Source organism: Hordeum vulgare, chromosome 1H (genome assembly GCF_904849725.1).
Source record: "Hordeum vulgare subsp. vulgare chromosome 1H, MorexV3_pseudomolecules_assembly, whole genome shotgun sequence".
In the NCBI taxonomy this organism is placed as follows: domain Eukaryota; kingdom Viridiplantae; phylum Streptophyta; class Magnoliopsida; order Poales; family Poaceae; genus Hordeum; species Hordeum vulgare.
Window position 1 is genome coordinate 67,837,031 of NC_058518.1, and position 19,112 is coordinate 67,856,142.

The 19,112-nt window shown below is 43.4% G+C and overlaps 2 protein-coding genes across 4 annotated transcripts; one reads left to right on the plus strand and one right to left on the minus strand.

The window, feature by feature from the left end:
- Positions 1-3,245: 3,245 nt before the first annotated feature.
- LOC123424508 (LEC14B homolog) lies at positions 3,246-11,193 on the minus strand. Of its 3 annotated transcripts, XM_045108144.1 has the most exons (10): positions 11,101-11,193; positions 10,498-10,896; positions 10,283-10,402; positions 9,394-9,471; positions 9,113-9,283; positions 5,841-5,918; positions 5,313-5,485; positions 5,051-5,206; positions 4,006-4,066; positions 3,246-3,908 (listed from the first exon to the last, which is right to left on the minus strand). In XM_045108144.1, exons 2-10 carry the CDS (start codon positions 10,858-10,860, stop codon positions 3,699-3,701), a joined length of 1,410 nt encoding a protein of 469 aa, XP_044964079.1. In that variant the 5' UTR covers positions 10,861-10,896; positions 11,101-11,193; the 3' UTR covers positions 3,246-3,698. The 3 variants fall into 3 exon arrangements, with proteins under 3 accessions (XP_044964079.1, XP_044964071.1, XP_044964086.1); XM_045108136.1 differs by having other exon boundaries at positions 10,498-11,164; XM_045108151.1 differs by lacking the exons at positions 3,246-3,908; positions 4,006-4,066 and adding an exon at positions 4,807-4,958 and having other exon boundaries at positions 10,498-11,171.
- Positions 11,194-11,526: 333 nt separating this feature from the next.
- On the plus strand, positions 11,527-18,747 carry LOC123424529 (membrane-bound O-acyltransferase gup1). The gene is made up of 19 exons (XM_045108162.1): positions 11,527-11,802; positions 11,907-11,962; positions 12,051-12,232; positions 12,321-12,369; positions 13,053-13,156; positions 13,254-13,318; positions 13,992-14,062; positions 14,505-14,564; positions 14,975-15,088; positions 15,691-15,815; positions 15,903-15,954; positions 16,502-16,564; positions 16,775-16,884; positions 17,173-17,265; positions 17,364-17,445; positions 17,812-17,889; positions 18,020-18,095; positions 18,192-18,241; positions 18,321-18,747. The coding sequence occupies exons 1-19, from the start codon at positions 11,700-11,702 to the stop codon at positions 18,354-18,356; spliced, it is 1,569 nt and encodes a 522-aa protein (XP_044964097.1). The 5' UTR covers positions 11,527-11,699; the 3' UTR covers positions 18,357-18,747.
- Positions 18,748-19,112: the final 365 nt, after the last annotated feature.

The following is a 19,112-nucleotide window of genomic DNA, read 5'->3' on the forward strand; positions in this document are numbered from 1 at the left end:
AAACAAACAAGATGCCAGAAGAATGGAGACAAAGTATATTAGTACCAATCTTCAAGAACAAGGGGGATATTCAGAGTTCTACTAATTACCGTGGAATTAAGCTGATTAGCCATATAATGAAGCTATGGGAGAGATTCATTGAGCACCGCTTAAGAAGAATGACAAGTGTGACCAAAAATCCGTTTGATTTCATGCCTGGGAGGTCGACCATGGAAGCCATTTTATTAGTACGGTAACTTATGGAGAAATACAAGGATCAAAAGAAGGACCTGCATATGGTGTTCATTGACTTAGAGTAGGCCTGTGATAAGCTGATGAGCCATATAATGAAGCTATGGTAGAGAGTCATTGAGAACCGCTTAAGAAGAATGACAAGCGTGGCCAAAAATCAGTTTGGTTTCATGCCTGGGAGTTCGACCATGGAAGCCATTTTCTTGGTATGACAACTTATGGAGAGATACATGGAGCAAAAGAAGGGCCTGCATACGGTGTTCATTGACTTGGAGCAGGCCTATGAGAAGATACCATGGAATGTCATGTGGTGGGCTTTGGAGAAACACCAAGTTCCAGTAAAGTACATTACCCTCATCAAGGACATGTATGATAATGTCGTGACAAGTGTTCAAACAAGTAAGGGCGACACTGATGACTTCCCGATTAAAATAGGACTACACGAGGGGTCAACTTTGAGCCCTTATCTTTTTGCCTTGATGATGGATGAGGTCACAAGGGATATAAAAGGGGATATCCCATGGTGTATGCTCTTTGCAGATGATGTGATGCTAGTCGATGATAGTCGGACGGGGGTCAACAGGAAGTTAGAGCTATGGAGACAAACATTGGAATCAAAAGGTTTTAGACTTGGTAGAACTAAAATTGAGTACATGGAGTGCAGTTTCAGTACAACTAGGCACGAGGAGGAGGAGGAGGTTAGCCTTGGTGGGCAGGTGGTGCCGCAGAAGGACATCTTTCGATATTTGGGGTCAATGCCGCAAAAGGATGAAGATATCGATGAAGATGTGAACCATCAAATTAAAGCCAGATGGATGAAGTGGCACCAAGCTTCTAGCATTCTCTATGACAAGAGAGTGCCACAAAAGCTAAAAGACAAGTTCTATAGGACGACGGTTCGACCCGCAATGTTGTATGGCGGTGAGTGTTGGCTGACTAAAAGACGACATGTGCAACAGTTAGGAGTGGTGGAGATGCGCATGTTGAGATGGATTTGTGGCCACACAAGGAAGAACCGAGTCCAGAATGATAGCGTTGGGGTAGCACCGATTGAAGAGAAGCTTGTCCAACATCGTGACAGATGGTTTGGAAATATTCAGCATAAGCCTTTGGAAGCACCAGTGGATAGCGGACGGCTAAAGCATGCTGATAATGTCAAAAGAGGTCGGGATAGATCAAACTTGACATGTGAGAAGTCCGTAAAGAGAGACCTGAAGGATTGGAGCATCGCCAAAGAACCAGCCATGGACAGGGATGCGTGGAAGCTTGCTATCCATGTGCCAGAACCATGAGTTGATCGTGATATCCTATGAGTTTCACCTCTAGCCTACCCTAACTTGTTTGGGACTAAAGGCTTTGTTGTTGTTGTTGTTGTTGTTGTTGTTTTTGTTGTTGTTGTTGTTGTTGTATAACACATCTAAAAACAAGGGACTTTAAGTCCCACACCCCCTAATTCGCATTCCCTACCACTAACTCCCCCGAAACAAAAAGGACGTAACTTTCACCTAGTTAAGTACTATGTTCTCTAACATGTGGTTAGGTGGTTAGGAGGACAGCGATATCCTCATCCCGCTAGATTTATTCCAGGCCTTCTGATGATTTTTAGTGGGAGCAGATGTCTTCGTCAATCTCAAGATGATGGGTCGGTTCAGTCTTTTGGAGGTATTCATAGAAATAACGTATGTGTGTATGTTCATAGGGATAAATATATTTGTGTATGTGAGCGACTTTTTTTGAACAATGTATGTAAGCGACTTTGATTGTAGAGAACATTATCAAATTGGCAGCTACACATGAATACACAACTATCCCTAAATTGTTAGCACGTAACAAAAAAGAACCACCTAATGACTGACCTAATCATCATTATGGTTGCATATGACCACCAAATTGACCAAACGCCAAACAACCATGGACTTAATCAAAAGGTGCAAAAACCCTAACTAATATTTGTGGGAGGGTGGAGCTCTCACCAAAGGTCATCAAAGTCTTTATTTTTGAAACCGCACACTTATATTAACCAATAAAAAAAGTATGATTACATACAGATGCGGTATCTACTACAGATACAAGGATAGGACAGATGTCCTGAAAACTTTGCTGAAAAAACCCAAGAAAGATATAACAAATAAGTGCTTAGGAGTTCTTGTATATAACCAAAACAGAAACTATCGACCACCGACGCCGTCGTGACGCTCGTCAGAAGAAGTGACGGATCTCCAACATCTCATGATCCAAGCTAACGCCATAGCTAGAAAGGCGTTTGCGAGTTGATGACCGAGCCTGCAAAACAGACGCTTGTCGATGTAGCATGTCAACCGAGAAAATTCCCCACATCGTCCTAGATCCGAATCCATTGCTTCCCTCCGTCCATGCCGGGGGAGAACACCAGAGCCGTTGCCAATGCTCCTCCAACCGTGCTCCAGGAATACCATCTTCTTCTGTTTGTTTGTGACACATATACAAACAGCAGGCAAACACAAGGAGCCTAAAGCTCACCACTTTGAACGAACAACAGACCGACAAGGCCATCGGTTCTTCGACGTCGTCATGAAGAACGACGCCGTGGTGAAAGAGATGCCGAAGCCATCTTATTCGACGCAGCGCCATTCTCACCAAATTGACGCTCCTAGACAAAGATGAACCCCTACTTCTACAAACCAGAAGAGTAGTAGGAGCCCACCCCCCCTCCACCGGCTGCCGGAGCAGCTGACCAGTGTTCACAGGGGAGAAAACCGCCGCTGCGTCGCCTGGGAAGAGCGGAACCACTCCAGGTCACCAAAGTTGAGAGCAGAGCGATGCTGCAAGGCTCCCAACAATACAGTTCGCTTGCTCACCCGATCGCTGGAGCGACACCACAGTTGTCTCCTCATCACCTGCACGCATGAATGAGGTGAGCCGGACGACATCGCCTACCACCTCCGACTCATGGACCTCAAACAGGTCAATGTAACTGAAAGGACAGGGGAGATTTTGAGGATGAAACCGCACCCATCGGTCATTTGTACCACCAGTTTTTTTTTTTACATTCACCAGCGTTATTTACTCATCACCAAAATGTACATTTATGTATGGCAACAGAATGCACATACATTATTAACTTGCATCCTTACATATGACCACTGAACAACCTGCACATGCATTATTAACCTGCATAGTTACAATTCCCTCAACACAAACAGCAGCAACTAAAAAAAAAACTTGCATAGTTACATATGACTTTGTCACTGAAACCACCAGCTGCAAACAAATTTACAAACACAACGGCTACATCTTGTTTACATCCCTACATTTTCTATCGGTGACAAGAAGAGGAGCCCAAGTTGCCTCAGACATACAATACATGGCTGCTTGTGCTTATACTGCTAGTGCCAGATAAGCACATCAATCATAAACCACCACAACCTAACATCAGCTTCATCACGAGCTTGCCTCGGCTCTGCTTACCATGCCAGGTCCTCTGCAACTTACAACAGCCCGTATGTCTCGTGGTAAGGGCTATTCCTCTGCTCGTCGCACGTGAGCACCGAGGGGTCCTCGTTGTCGCCTGATGCCTCCCACCGGGCCAGATAGCCGTCCCAGGAAGAGCTGACAAGTGTTGGACGGTAAGGATGCCAGGTGCAGTCTCTGATGATCGAACCGTGCCACGAGAGCTTCTTGACGGTCGCCCCGGTTACCTGCACGAGCAGCAGGTTGTAGTGGAAAACAAAATCTACAAAAAACGAAGTAGACATGCTATAATTTGGTAAATGTGGGAAGATTGGATTTACACACCACATCGTAAATATGCACTGAATCGTCACTTGATCCAGTGTATATGTACCTCTGGCCCGTGCTGCAAAAAATAACACAGGAATGAAAAAGAAAACAATGAGGTGATTTGCGTAGTTACACATGATCCATGTTGATCTAAATGTCTGCTGAAAATGCTAATTTAAATGCATTGTGGCCAATAATGCGGCATCATCACAAGTTTGATTTCAAGTGGGTACAAACCATATCAACCAATGCTATTGGGAACCTACAAACAACTGAATTAGGTTACTTTGTCCACCAGCTTTTTCACATCGTGATCTCTTGTTGTGCAGTTTACGGGTTAACACTTGATACTTGCAAGTTGCAAGATCCAAGTACCGGAAGTCCTGACTACCAAACATGAAACATGCTTCGATGGCCTCATACCATCAGCCATAGCCGGAGTGCAATGCAATGCCAGCTTAATTGATGAAGAGGAGCAACCAACAACAGCAACTTAAGACATTTGCGTAAGGGGCAGGAAGTACCAAACAAATCAAACATCCCGAACTCAACTTATCGTGTATATTCGTTTTTCAAGCAACAAGACATGATTTGCTTTTAAAGATGCACTCTGATAAGACCCAAACTGAATCTTAATTTTAGTGGCCCTGCCTCCCAGATCTGGATCGTAAGCCCAATCTTATTTTTCCTTTTGTGCCACAGACAAACAGAGGCATGCGAGTGCTCCACCTTAACACACACAGACATCTGATGGAGACCAAGAACAAATCCACAATTCTCACAAAGTTTCTACTGAAGCGAACTCACGTGTGTGGAAATGTGAGCACCAAGATTTGAACCATGGTGGCTGAAGTGGTGCCACCTAATCCATCACAATGCCAAAAGTCGTTTTCTGGATCACAGGCCCAATCTGATCTGATCACACCAAATACTCCATACCCAACAATCCAGAATAAAGTGCTAATAACCTTTCCAGGTATAGCAAAAGCCTTGCTAAATTAGTTACAAAGCAAGTCCAAATTTGAATGTGACAAAGCATAATCCGTAATTCACTCCTAACCTGTGCATTGGAGAGAAGTAGCAGCGGATAAGTGTCCGCAGAACTGAATGACCCCTGTAAGTTGCCAGAGACAGATCATCTGGATGCTTATAATATCTAGCGTGTGATGGGAACGACATCCATCTGTAGTCCCAGTCATATAATCTCGGTTGTCGTCTGTGAAGAAGGTAGAAAATTGAGAAATATACAAACCTGGGAGTTGTCATGGTTGAATTGGACTAGAACACTGTTAACATTATGTTCTGTAAAACAAAAACATTACCCTTTGACGGTGGCGGACATCTTTCTGACGTCCCAAAGTTTGATAGTCTGGTCCTTGCAGTTCGAGATTAGATAACGCCCATCACCACGGCTATCAATAAATGTAATCCCATCTAAATGACCTGTCAAAACACCTGCTGGTTTCTCTCTTACAAGGCAACGCCTATCCCAGACCTAAGGGGTATGAAGTATCGTTAGGCTAATGCAAGATTGGATAAAAGCATGGTGCGTATATACAAGGTTGTTCGAACTTCACAGGCCCTATATTGTTTACTTTTGTAGCATAATCTAAACGATAACAGCTCCATTCTTCCGTTTTAAAGCCATCGAAAGCATAAACCTTATGCTTTATTAACTACTACTTTTCAAGTCCAGCTAGGAAGCTACGTTTATTATACAGAGTGTATGTTAGTTCTGTTCTCTACATAGAATAACTAGAATATAATTACTAGATAGTCGTACTGAAGCAAAATAAAAAGAAGGAAGAGAAGTAAAACAGCAATCTAGAGAAATTAATAAGAATACTGACCTTACAGAGATTATCATCACTTCCAGAGTACAACAAATTGCCACTTTCATCAGCAAAGGTAACCGTGTTGACATCACCCTTGCAGAACCAATGGAGAAGAAAATGAGCTCGTGAAAAACAAAGTATTACTAATTTACTCCAGGGGCATCCAACAATCATATGAATCTTATACTGCTCAACCGAGGATGGTTCTAGGTTTCTAGCTTTGACACCATCAGTCCATCATCTACATCCATGTGATTCTGATTTTACACAAGTCCACTTATGTAAAATGTAATAACTGATTATGCATTAATGCAATGAACTGATGATCCAGTGGTTAGTCACGATACTCCCATAAAGCTAGACTACCTCAAACCTTGAATACATACCCATCATGTTGATATTCTGTGATAGAAGAATGAAAACTATATTGCAAACAGTACTATTTTATTTTGTTTCTTATGTTTCCTCCAAAGCATTTCATCAGTATTCAAGATGATAGACTCACATCCAATGAAACCGTGTGACTACTTTCAACTTCCCAAAAGAAAGTACAGAAAACCTCAAGGTACCAGATACACTTTTATGATGAAAGGACTGATATATACGGAATCCGCTTTGGCTCCCGAGCAAACTTGCACATGAGATCTGGACCATGCAGTCCTCTTGGGATTTGCAACACACCGTGTATTTCTGCATGTATAGCCAGCTTTTATAGACATTTCCAATCGTTCGTGGCCCATGCCTGGCATCCTAATTAAATGCGACAACGACTATTCATGGAAACGGCGCAGATGGAATTTTACATCGTGGTCTGACATGCTAGACTTTCTGGACGGAGTTCTAGCAGGAACCAAGCTAGCAGCAGCTCGGCAATACTAAAAACTGAAATTGCTTGAGTTAAATGTTCTCCTCCAACCAATTAGATTTTGGAAGCTCACAAATTGAATTGCCATCATTGTATGAGACTACGCAAATGGGAAATTCCAGTGAAAAATTGAGCTTACGCCTAGGCGCACTTAAGCCCTGAGGGGAGGCCTACCGCTTCGATTTTGGGGTAAGCGCTGGGAAATTCCAGTGAAAAATTGAGCTTACGCCTAGGCGCACTTAAGCCCTGAGGGGAGGCCTACCGCTTCGATTTTGGGGTAAGCGCTGAAAAAAGTGCTCGGACACCTAGGGCTAGACAAAGGAGAGCGGGCTGAGAGAGACATAAGAGAGCAAGGCGACCTTGCGCCGCCAGGTCTGGGGCTTTCTTCCCTAACCTCACCATCCATCTTTTTCCCCGACCTAGCGCCGCTGCACCTCGAGCTCCTATTCCCTACCTTGCTGCTAGTCCTGCACCCTCTTCCTCGATCTCAAGCTCCTCCTCATCTGCTGGAACCTGGTGGCTTCTCTTCCCCGACCTCGCTGCTGCCAGCTTTCTTCCCCATCCCCGACCTCGAGCTCCTCCTCATCTTTCCTTCCCCAACATGCTTTCTATTTTAGGCTTATATAAATGCCTTACATGCTATGAAAACTGGTTTTTGGGTGCACTTGTTCCTGTACGTACGACGTTCGTACATAATGCTTAAGCGCGCCCAGGTGCCACTTCATTGAACTAAGCGGAGGCACAACGCTCGTTCAGCGACTAGCACTTAAAAAAACTTGGGAAATTCTCTACACAAACGGAGCCAATGGAAAATTCTATACATCACCACTACAAGATAAAACTCATCTCACCTTGCAGACCTGCTCTACAGATGCACGAGCACATATAATAGTTGAACGCATGCTGAAAGTGATTGTTCACACCCACTAATAGCCTAATTGGCATGCCGTAATGGTTTGTATGGTAAGTCATGACATCTCTACAGAATTTGTCCTCACACATTGACTTTGTCATCTCCACGCTCAACCTGCTCTTGCCGTACCAAATTCCAAACCCAATATCCTAGGAGTAGAGGTCATATGCCTCATCCAACTAATCGAGCGTCGTCTCTAATGTCCGGCTCATGGTATTCAATGCTCTTAACCAAACCCCTGATCAACCTCTTGAGTACTCCGACTCTGTTGGCACATTTCACACAATCACATGGAGCAGACCTAACACATCAACTTGTATCCAACAGGCTTCAATTCTTGATACTAATTTTCTCCGAAGGAAACAGTGCACACATGTTCTTAATTTTTAGTCCAGCTAACACATTGAAAATGAACTGCACATTTCATTTGCCATGTAACGTGCACGTTGTTTTATTTCTACTTTGCTACGCTAATTACCAAATGAATCGAACATATACTTTTTTTTTGGGGGGGGGGGGGGGGGGGGGGCTGGGGAGGGACAAACATATACTAAAGCACCGAAGATACTTCAGAATTAACATGAGCTACGGTTTAATCTGAAATCACATATAAAAAATAATGACTGCGCACTTGTAAAAACAGGCTGCCATTGACTGAAGGTACGGAGCAGTACTTGACTGAATGCCCAGCGAGCTAGGAATTGAGTAGTTACAACTTCCAAGTACTCCATTATCAGGTTTCCGGCCGACTGGCCAGATTCGCTATGAATTCCAGTGCTCAGATCCATAGCTTCTTCCTCCTACTATGTGCTATTCGTTTGCTCCATCAATCTAATCTAGCTAAGCTTCTGGGCCATTGGTTATATTTATGTGACTGTACCATGGACAGTCCAGATGCAAGGGGCAGCCGGCCTAACATTGCTACAGGCTCTCGCAAAGAGTTATTTGTCCACAGGACGCCTCTGCATACATACATCTTATCTGTATTCATCATTATTGCTGGACCATATAGCCAGGTAAAATGCTTTCAACACAGACCCCAATAAACAAGCGTACAACATAGATATCTGGAGCAGGTATGCTCGGGAGCCATATCACCAATTCACCATGCCCTGAGATATAGCCGTTTTGCTTAGATTTTTTTTTTCTTGAACCATGCAGGAGAGCTGCATGTAATTCATCAAGAATAAAGAGATAGGCGGCACAACCTTACATCGCCAAGGATGGCATGACCCAAACAACACGTCAACATCACAACCCTTTTATGATGAAAGGACTGAGAACTACATGTAGATGTTTTGTTTAGGAATTTTAAGTGATGGTGATTTGCTTTGACCTTCGAGGCAATAATTGTTCTTGTGTGGATAACAAGCATCTTTTTTCGAGGAATCTAAAACATGGTATGGAATGAGATAGCCGAGACAACATGGTATGGAATGAAAGAAAGAATAAAGCGGCCAGAGAAATGGTTGAACCAAAATGCATATGGCTAATCGAGTTATTTCATACCATATGAGCACGGATACGGTCTGATACTTTATTTGCTCCAAGATCATAGACATATATTGAACAATCATTGTTCCCAACAACAACTTCTCTACCATCTTTCGAAAATTTCACAGAGAATATCCCGAAAGAGTATTCATCATCATCACAGAATTCCAAACCCTCGTGAATTTCCTGCAGAAAAAGAAAAATGTCAAAACATGGATTACATGCAAATCTACATTTTATGAGTACGGCTTGACCACATGAGAATGCAGTCATAGTTTCGAGAGTATAGAACATACAGTAACATTAGCATATGATTCCCTTCCAGCATTCTGCACATTCACAATGTGAACAATAGGCGACAAACTGGAATAAGCCTGCGAAGGATCAAATGATTTGAGTGAAAAATGAATAAGAAAGCATATAAACGAGCATGAAATAACCAGAATACAACTTGATTAGTCAGCAAACAACTGCATAAAAAAAACCAGAAAGTACACCTCAAGGAATAATTTTCCAGAGAAAAAGTGAGTGTTGCGTGTAAATTTGATTTAACTTTCAACTTAAAATGGTAATGTAATGTAGCAAACCTTGAAATGACTGATTGAGTAAATGCTATTAAAAAGCAATTGGCATCATTTGGCATTGTGGTGGGCTGGTGGCTTTTCAGTTTTAGGGGCTTAATTTTTATTTGGATACAATATGTACTTGAAAGCATTATTTGAAAGTATATAGCGACATATTGAATACATATAGCAATCAGCAAAATTTATGCCTAACTTAATGCGACCATCTCCATGCAATTAACATCGGTACAGTATCAGTGTGCTGCGCACCGGAGAGTAAAACATCTGTTTCCGAATCCAAATGCACAACATAAATAACTTAAGGGAAAAACTATTCACCTAACAAAAGAACTATTGAACATGTACTGTTGCGTACAAACTAAACTTTAAGAGTTGTCGTCTTGCCATAAGTGTTGGTTGTAATGGCCTGGTCTTAGGCTTTGCGTTTTCTCGAAAAAGAAGTGCAGATAAATGTCAGTACTGTAGTGATCTGTTTCCATAACCAAGTAATGCAATCAGTGCTTAATTCTTTAATTATTCATTTCACCCATGTCCAACAATTATCAAGGAAAATAATGTTTGATCCAACCCAAGGGATAACATGGAAGCAAAACAGACTTACAAGGTATCGCTGGTCAGGGGAGAGAGCAATGTCTGAAACCGTCCACCTCATACTTCTGCAGCTTATGTTCTTATGCACCTTCCACCCTTTATCGACATCGTAAACTCTGATGCGGCTTCCCTTATCATCAAATTTACGATTGCAGAGAAAGATTAGCCACAACTAGCCGCACAACTTGTCTATATGTCTTCTAAAGAAGAGGCAAAGTGACCCACCCGAAACCCAGCAACGAGCAGTGAGCCATCGCTGGAGAACTGCGAAACATAGGCCTCGCTATCCATGTCTTCGACGCACCACGGCCCTACCGCGGGCAGGTGCCTCCCGGCGGCGTAGGCGCGGTCGGCCGAGCAGAACCCGCCGCCACCGGACCAGCCGGACTCCCTCGACGACAGCATGTCGAAAGCCGAGACGCCCCTCTTCCGCCTGGCGCCACGGACGGCGGCGCGGGTGCCCGGGCACGGCTCCGACCAAGCCCGGGTGAGGTGGGACACCTCTTCCTCGATAGTGAACGGCTCGAGCTCGCGCTCCACCTCCTTCTGCGCCCGCCGCCGTCCCCGCAGCCTCCCTGCCGCTGCCATTGCCACAGGAACTGCTTCCGAAAGATCAACGGGATCCTGCACGGAATTCGTGCATCAGCCGGATTGCATGACAGGAAGCAGGCCGGCGGGGTTTTGCTCAACCCCGGAGCTTTCTCGCCGCCCGAATCGGCGACGGAACGATGGGTGAAAAAAAAAGCGCTAAAAGCACGCGGCGGCTTCCGCTCGCCCGATTGCGTCGGCGGGGCGCGGAATCGAAGAGGGAGGCCGGAGAGGCGGTACCTGGATTGGATTCGGCGGAGGAAGAAGGGGGGAGTGGGGTGGGGGGAGGAAGACTAGACTGTGAATTGGTTAAATGGAATGATGGGGATCGGGTTTGGGATTGCGGAGAAGGGGAGGGGCGTTCCTGCAAAGCGCGGCTCCCCGCAGCCTGGGCCTGCTCTCCCTGACGCGCGGGCCCGGGGCGTGGGGTGGGGGCGCGCTGACGTGTACGCGCGCGCTCCGCGGGAGGAGGCTGGGACGAGGGGGTGGACGCGTGGCCGCCGTGGGGTCGGGCCCCTTACGTGGCCCATGGGTTGGCCCGAGATGTGGGACTGAAAACGTAGGCCCGTTGAGTGCGTATTGCTGCCCTGAAAGCGGGGACTGGGAATACGCCTCTACAGCTTCAGCGATGACGGCTTGACTAGAGGCGGTTTTGGTCCCAAGTTTTTTCTAGATCCAACGGCGAGGCACAGCCCCGCATCTCCCCCCACGCCGGCGACCGTCAGGGCCGGCGCGCACCGCCTCCCGGCCCCATTCCGCCCTCGATCCTCGCCGCCCCGGCCGCAGCCCGCGCCTCTGTGACCCTCCCCGGCTCGCCGGCCTCTCCCGGTGCAAGCAGCATGGGCGGCGTCCCGTGGAGGCGGCTGGAGCTCGCCGCGCTGTGCGCCTACGCGGTGGTGTTCTACAGCGTCATGGCCCAGAGGTCGCTTCGCCTCGCACGCGGTACCAGCCATTCACCCCCACTTCCGCCTACTCATCCCTTGACACCGTCTCAGTGCTGCCCGGCATCACATCACATCGCGTCCTTCTCTCTTGATGACGCGCAGATTACTCCGGGAAACTCTACGGCCTGAGAGCCGGATCAATCGCCGGCCGTCTCAACGTGTGTGATTTTGCGCTTTCACTCTCCCAGTTCACCTCAAGGATCAATAAGAGCCGCCCGGTTTGATTTCCTCGTGTGGATGTCGCAGGACTCGTCCGATGGGCAGTGGAGAAACTTCCGTGGGAACTTGCCTGTTCTCACCGTTGTAATGGCTGCATTTCTGATTGTGGCTAATGGGCTGCGATACGGCTGTGGCTTGAAGGGCACAGGGGCCTCCTTGATCTGGCTTATACTGTCCCTGATCTATCTATGCTATCTACATGGTGCTTGGTACGCGCCTTGCCGGTCCTGGTTTTATGCTCTTTTACTCCTTTTTTTTGTAAATATAAACGTGCTAACTTGTTTACTTATGTGACAGTGTTGGTTTCATTCTTGTAATAGCAGGGGTTAATTACGCCATAGTCAAGGTCGGTGCTGACCATTGTTTTAAATCAAAGCTGTTGTTCTCATTTCAGTTGTCAAAATCTTTTCTTATCTGTTGTCTGTGTAAATAAACATATAAAAATAGTTTTTGGAAACGGATAATGGAAGGACATGGTAGGCTGATTTGTTCACTAGCTGAACTCTTGTTCTGAATCTTCGTCAGTTAAAAGCAACCATTTGTTTCTAGTGGATCAAGTTCTTCTGGTAACTTTGTCTAGGCACAGTACCTGTTTGGCTGATCCACTGATGTGTGCATTTAAGAGCAAGCCTGCTGTCTTGATTATTCATGTCCCAGTCACCATCGCAAACCTGTTAAACATAACGATTACTCCATTTAAGAATCAAGTAGTTGACATAGTGAACATGGTGAAAAGAAAGCCAAGCTTACACCTGATCTGCTATGTTAGTCTATATCATCTACCAGCAAATGGCACCATCAGTTGGACTCGATCATCTAGGCTGCAGCGACCGAATTGATTTCTTCTTTCTACTGTTATAGGTTTGATTAATGGTCACTTGATGAATCTACTAGGTACTAAGCTAAGAGAATGGTCAGAACAAACAAAGAAACGCCATTTATCATTCACTTTGTGAAGCATCAACTCATTTGGTCTCCTGATCTTAATCAAAATAGCATTTGTTGTTGATCACAACCTTTTATTTGTAGTTATTTGCTCGATATAAGTATTGCACTGGCATCATATGGAGCTTCAACTTAGCTATGCTTACACTTAACCGGGTCTATGAAGGCTATTCATTCTCATTGTTCGGGTGAGATTTTCGATGTCGCTGTACTGCTTCTTGCACTTTCCCTTAGTAAGATTCCTTTTCATTTAGGTTCTGATGATATTTGTGTTCATATAAATAGGCAACAACTGGCTTTTCTTGATAACTACCGGGGTACATTTCGATGGCACATATGCTTCAATTTTGGTATGATTTCCATGTTGTGTTTGTTACTTGGTTTGACTCTGATTGAAAAAATGTTGAAAAATTTTGGTTACCCTCGCTTGAAATACTGAAAGGCTTAAATTCTGGAGCATTGTTTGTGTTGAATACTTGAATTGCAAAACTAGACTTATAAGTAGTTCATGTAGATCTCATCTAGAGACCACGAGTTATTATCACATGAACTGTGTTAAATTATACTCCCTCCATCCCAAAATAAGTGCTGCTGCTTTAGTACAAAATATGTACTAACTTAGTACTAAATTTGCGTCACTTATTTTGGGACAGAGGGAGTATTTTTCAGTCGGTAGGAACAGATTCGCCAAATCTCATAGAGTTTTGAACCGATGAGGCTGTAAACATAAGCTATCGAATTACATGGCTACTTTCCTCTCCTGTATCAAGTCAATGAACACGTTATGGTTGCTTTTGTGGGATCAAGTGTCATAGAACTTGACTACCTCATATAGACAACTGTCCTGCTGTGTAGGTTTTATCTGGCTATCACAACAGTTACTTCATATATTTATAGTTCATCATAGTGTTTATGCATCATATTTTGTGCCTTTTGTGTTTCTTCTAATTTGTCTGGATTATTGATATATGCCATTATCATCAAATTTATTGTTTTGATGCCCTTCTCCATTTCATGTGACAGTTGTATTACGGATGATTAGCTTTGGATGTGATTACTGCTGGACGCTTAGTTCGTCTCACTTTGATCACAAGGTACTATGTACCCTGATAACTTAGCTTTCTATTCTATGTTATGCATATTAAGTTTTGCATCCATCAGATGCTTTAAAATACACAGATAGCTAGAAACGTGTTTTTTCTGATTTCCACACATTTATTAAATAGTTTGGATTTGAAATCAAGCTTATCTCGTGAACACGTGAATGTGCATCCAATTCAGATGTGAATTCTAGTCCACGGAAGTATTTGTGGTGTTTTCAACTACTCAAATTCGAACTTAAAGTGCCAACATTAACTCTCTGAAAAACAATTCGATGCAGTTTACTTCTATTAAAATGACAAGAAATATCCTTTATTTTGTTTTTGACCATACATTGGACATATTTATATCCTTGGCATACCATCATCTTCCATTTGCACAGCACAGTATCTTGTCAAATACTGGACTGTGCTGACATGAGCACTCTTGCTACAGAAACACATGCAGAAATGTGAAGTTTGTTATTCTGGCAAGACATGCTACTATGCTTTGCAGGTACTTCACTATTCCAGTTTACTCGTACCAGTTAAGTTAGAATGTGTATAATCCAGGTGATGTGTAGTATGGCAGTGATAGAAGAGAGACACACTGTTAGTTTTGGACATGTAAGATTGTACTGCTTGAGTTTGTTCTACAGATTAGGTGTTGACACATGGAAGAATGGAACTAGGAATTTTACTTAGAGATGTTCTGTTGACGTGAGATTTTACCTGTTGTTCTGTATAGGCAGATGCATATAAAGCAGGTCTAAACATTACTATTTCTTTTTCTCCTTTTTGCAAATCGTGACATTTCGGAATTTCAAGCCTCGGTCAATATCTTTATCTTATAAGCCACACCTTTACAGGTTGAGCTAATATTCATTCTTTGTATCTGGTGATAAGATATTACATTGTTCTTGGCAGGAGAAAGGACTCAGCGTTGACAAATACACATTCCTAACATATTTATGCTACTTAACATATGCTCCACTCTATATTGCTGGACCTGTTGTAAGCTACAACGCATTTGCAGCTCAGGTTAGTCCTTTATCAAGGTAGTTTTCTGTTGTATTGAAATTTCGAAGCTGAAAACAGCAAAAGAACTGCTTTCTGGAATGACTTTTGGTTATGGACTATGATTTTCGAAAGGATTTTTTTTCTTCGCGTGACTTGATTCTTAAGCTACATAATCAAAATAATGCATAAATAATTTGCAACATTCCGAATGAAACATCTATCAGTCTTATTACAGGCTGTCAGTCTTACCTACTCCCTCTGTCCCAAATTACTTGTCGCGGAAATGGATAGAAATGGACATATTTAGAACTAAAATACATCTAGATACATCTGTTCCTGCGACAAGTAATTCCGGACGGAGGGAGTATTATGCATTCAAACACACGTGCTGCCTTAGTAGCTTGGAAAATGAATAGTAGGTCTCCGGTTCATGTATGGCATCGACCATACATAATACTAGCTGATTTCAATTTCAAATTGTACTTGGTGACTTTAAAAACTGTGTTGCAGTAGTCCAGAGAAGATTTGTTCTGTGTGTTCAAGCAGTGACTTTACTCTTTGGTGCTATAGAGATCCCCCATTTACATATTTACTAACCGGTTGTTTATGTAGCGACCTTGCAGTTAGATGTACCTCAGAAAAACTATTCAGTTGGGCAGATATGTTGTTATGGAGTAAGGTGGATCCTAAATTTCCTCCTAATCGAAGTCATGACACACTTTTTCCACTACAACGCGTTTGTAGCCAGGTACTTCTGTTTATACATTACGATAACCGTTTATTATGATTATCATGACTCCCATTCTAAATTTTGAATTAAATACTCTGATGGCAGCCGATTATGGCGGCAGTTGACACCGTTTGAGATCTTCATCATTAGTTACGGGGTAAGATTATATACACATTGCAGCTGATATTCTCACTTGTGCTTATTATTTCTGTTTCAAGCAAAGTTCTTATTAATTAAGTGACCTGCATGTAAGTTTTCCATTTCCACTAAAAACTAAAGAAGTTTCCATTTGCCACTAACCTCTCAATGTTCATGGGCAGTGAGGCAAGTGTGATTTTTCTGGGCTCAGCCCCAGTTTTTGAACCTGCAGGCTCAGCCAGATGCCTGAAAAAGCCCAGCAAAGTATAACAATAATTTAGATAATGTTTGTTAATCAGAAAAAAAAAAGAATTTTGGGCTCGTGCCTGCCTTTTTAGTCTTGTCTTCCTTGACACGGCCTTGCTTTTCTAGGCCTGGCCTCTCTAGGCCCTTGCTGGAACCTGCATCAGAGCTTGAATGGGTGTCATCTGAGTAGGTTTAACTGTAACAACGTTGCATTTTCATAGGTTTTTGCATGGGTTGTGACACACTAGGCTACCACATTAGTCACTTCTACTATTTCTGATGTCTATTTTATTAGCTAACACACTTGAGCTCCTATGCAGGTGTTGATCTTTATGTGGTTAAAGTTCTTCCTTATTTGGCGCTACTTCAGGTTCTGGTCACTGGTAATAGAACATTGAAATTCTGTACTCAATATGCTCCGTCAGTTCATTTTGCAGCACTGCATACTTCCTCTTGAAGTGATAACTCTCAGTTTGTTGCATTTGTGCTAAAATGACTTCACTATTTCCTTTTTGGTGGACAAATGTTCTTGTTTGTGCTGAAATTCAAGTGGACCTAAACAGACAAGGATTTAACTTAGCATTTTATTACAGGTAGGAGGAGTTGAGACACCTGAAAACATGCCTAGGTGCATAAATAATTGTCATGATCTGGAGAGTTTCTGGAAAAGCTGGCATGCTTCCTTTAACAGATGGCTGGTCAGGTCTGTGTAGAAGTAACCGGCTTAAGTATTATGGTACCATGCTAGCAATTTGTCCTGTCTAGTTCACTGTTATTCATAGCATCACTGCACTTTGATGTATACATAAGGTAATGGGATGGGATGTATATAATGATTAACAAATCTTTCCTACTACTTAAATAAAAAGAGCATGCAGTTCAGATATATTTTATCCTATGGCCCATTTGCAGTCAATACACAGGCATTAATTAATACACATGCATTGATTAATCCCAGAGTGTAAGTTTCATTATCCATCTCTTGTTGCAGGTACGTTTACATACCTCTTGGTGGGTCTAAAAGAAAACTACTTAGTATCTGGGTTGTATTCACATTCGTAGCAGTTTGGCATGACCTAGAATGGTACCTTTCAAACAAGCTCCTTAAGTCTTGTAAACGTCCAAGTTGTGAACAAACCTGTGTAACTTACATTGACCATTTGGTTGCTTTCTCTTGAACAGGAAACTTCTTTCATGGGCATGGTTAACATGCTTATTTTTTGTCCCTGAAATAGTGATCAAGTCTTTTTCCAACAACATCCAGGTAATCTCCAATGGCAGTTTATCTGCTTGTTACCAAGTTACAGTTTTTCTGAATCGCTTGCCTGGTGACTAAATTTAGCTTTCTGTATCAACTTTACTTTTTTTGTTTGAAGAAAGTCAGACACTCTTTAAATCTGAAGTAAAGAAAGACATACAAATTGAATGTCCAAACAACAAAGCTAACATGATGCCTAGGTATCTGCAGTAGCAGTACCACAACAATGTGTGGTCTTGTTCCTTTTATGCTAGATGTTTCAAGTCTATATGTTTGTTCTCTCCTGCACGCATATATCTTTCAGCATTCTTGCTAGACGCTTCAATTTTACATTGTTAGCAAGTAATACTTCCAAAATAATATTTTCTGCAGGCAAAAAGTACCCTTGGGCGGTTTATTCATCGTGAATTAAGTGCAATTGGTGGTGCTGTGACAGTCAGCTCCCTTATGGTACTTTCCTCTTTATATTTCAGTGTTAATTAGTCACGATTTTCTACAAACTAGATTGGTCAGCTAGGACTACTACTTACCTTCTTGATTGTAAGCAAACTGCTCCTCCTGACATGTCCAATTCGTGTAGGTGGCAAACCTTGTTGGCTACGTTGTAGGGCCGTCAGGCATTAAGGCTCTGATGTCGCAGATGCTCCAGAAGGATGGTGAGTTATATATGTTCTCATCCATTACTTGTAATACAGTTTCGTTGGTGAAATGCATACAAACTATGTAGCTAATACATGTCACCGTTTTTGCAGCCCTTCCTGCCCTTGGCATCATATTCACTACTTTCTATGTGGCCGTCAAGGTGATTTTACTTGCTAATGATTTCTTTCAAACTCACAGAAATGGATCTTCTCCTCATTGTTCGTTAATCTTATTTGCAGCTTATGTTTCATATACGGGACGCTAGAAAGACTTGATGGGTGACAGGAACAACTATGTGGGTTTGACTGTGAGCTCAGTGACATTGCAGGCATCGCGATAACATAACAGGCTTCCACCACTGCTTTGTTGGCTTTGTTTGACACAGGCAAAAAGCTCATGCAGGCATTGACCTGGGACTCCTTCGCTGTAGGTTAGGGCCTATTAGGCCTGCTGGTGTTCTTTCTCTACGTATGATCTTTTGAATTTGGTTGGCCTGGGGTGATATTGCGGCACGTATGCTTGTGACTACGATTTCCATTTTGTTGCTTCAGTGCCTACGATGCTAATTCAGCGGAGTCACTTGGCTGTAACTCAACACAGCGGGGTTATACTACTGCACTTGACTGTTAGACTCAAGATGATAATTGGAAAAGGTTTGCACCGGAATCTGGAGTTATGTAAAACTTGGCAGGTGAAATCATTTGCAAAACGTGTATTTGGCACCCTGAACTTGACAAATTGTGCACTGGTAGTTCAGTCAAGCGCATAATTTTCTACCTCTCCCATGCATCGTGCTCTATTTCATTCTTTATTTGCTGGGAACCCCACCCCCACGTTGCTTCCTCCCGAGCGACTCGGGGGGCGAACAACCGCGCGGCGCCGACGGTCCTCCCCTTGCCGCTGTTGCTGTTGGCCTTGCCGAGGTGGCGGTGGGCCCCTTCCTCAAACAGGGGAGGGGATCCTCTTGTGGCTTGGCACGGCAGAGCCCGGTACCAGAGGCGGTGGCCTTGAATCTGGTGGGGGCGGCGCGC

Excerpts from the sequence above, each read along its gene's own strand:
- LOC123424529 (XM_045108162.1), top strand. The coding sequence starts at position 11,700 with ATGGGCGGCGTCCCGTGGAGGCGGCTGGAGCTCGCCGCGCTGTGCGCC. Across the intron at positions 17,266-17,363 it reads GTTTGGCATGACCTAGAATG|GAAACTTCTTTCATGGGCAT; the intron begins GTACCTTTCAAA and ends TCTCTTGAACAG. Across the intron at positions 18,096-18,191 it reads GCAGATGCTCCAGAAGGATG|CCCTTCCTGCCCTTGGCATC; the intron begins GTGAGTTATATA and ends CCGTTTTTGCAG.
- LOC123424508 (XM_045108144.1), bottom strand. The coding sequence starts at position 10,860 with ATGGCAGCGGCAGGGAGGCTGCGGGGACGGCGGCGGGCGCAGAAGGAG. Across the intron at positions 5,919-9,112 it reads ACCGTATCCGTGCTCATATG|GGTGATGTCAACACGGTTAC; the intron begins GTATGAAATAAC and ends TGGTTCTGCAAG. Across the intron at positions 3,909-4,005 it reads CAGTGCATATTTACGATGTG|GTAACCGGGGCGACCGTCAA; the intron begins GTGTGTAAATCC and ends CTGCTCGTGCAG.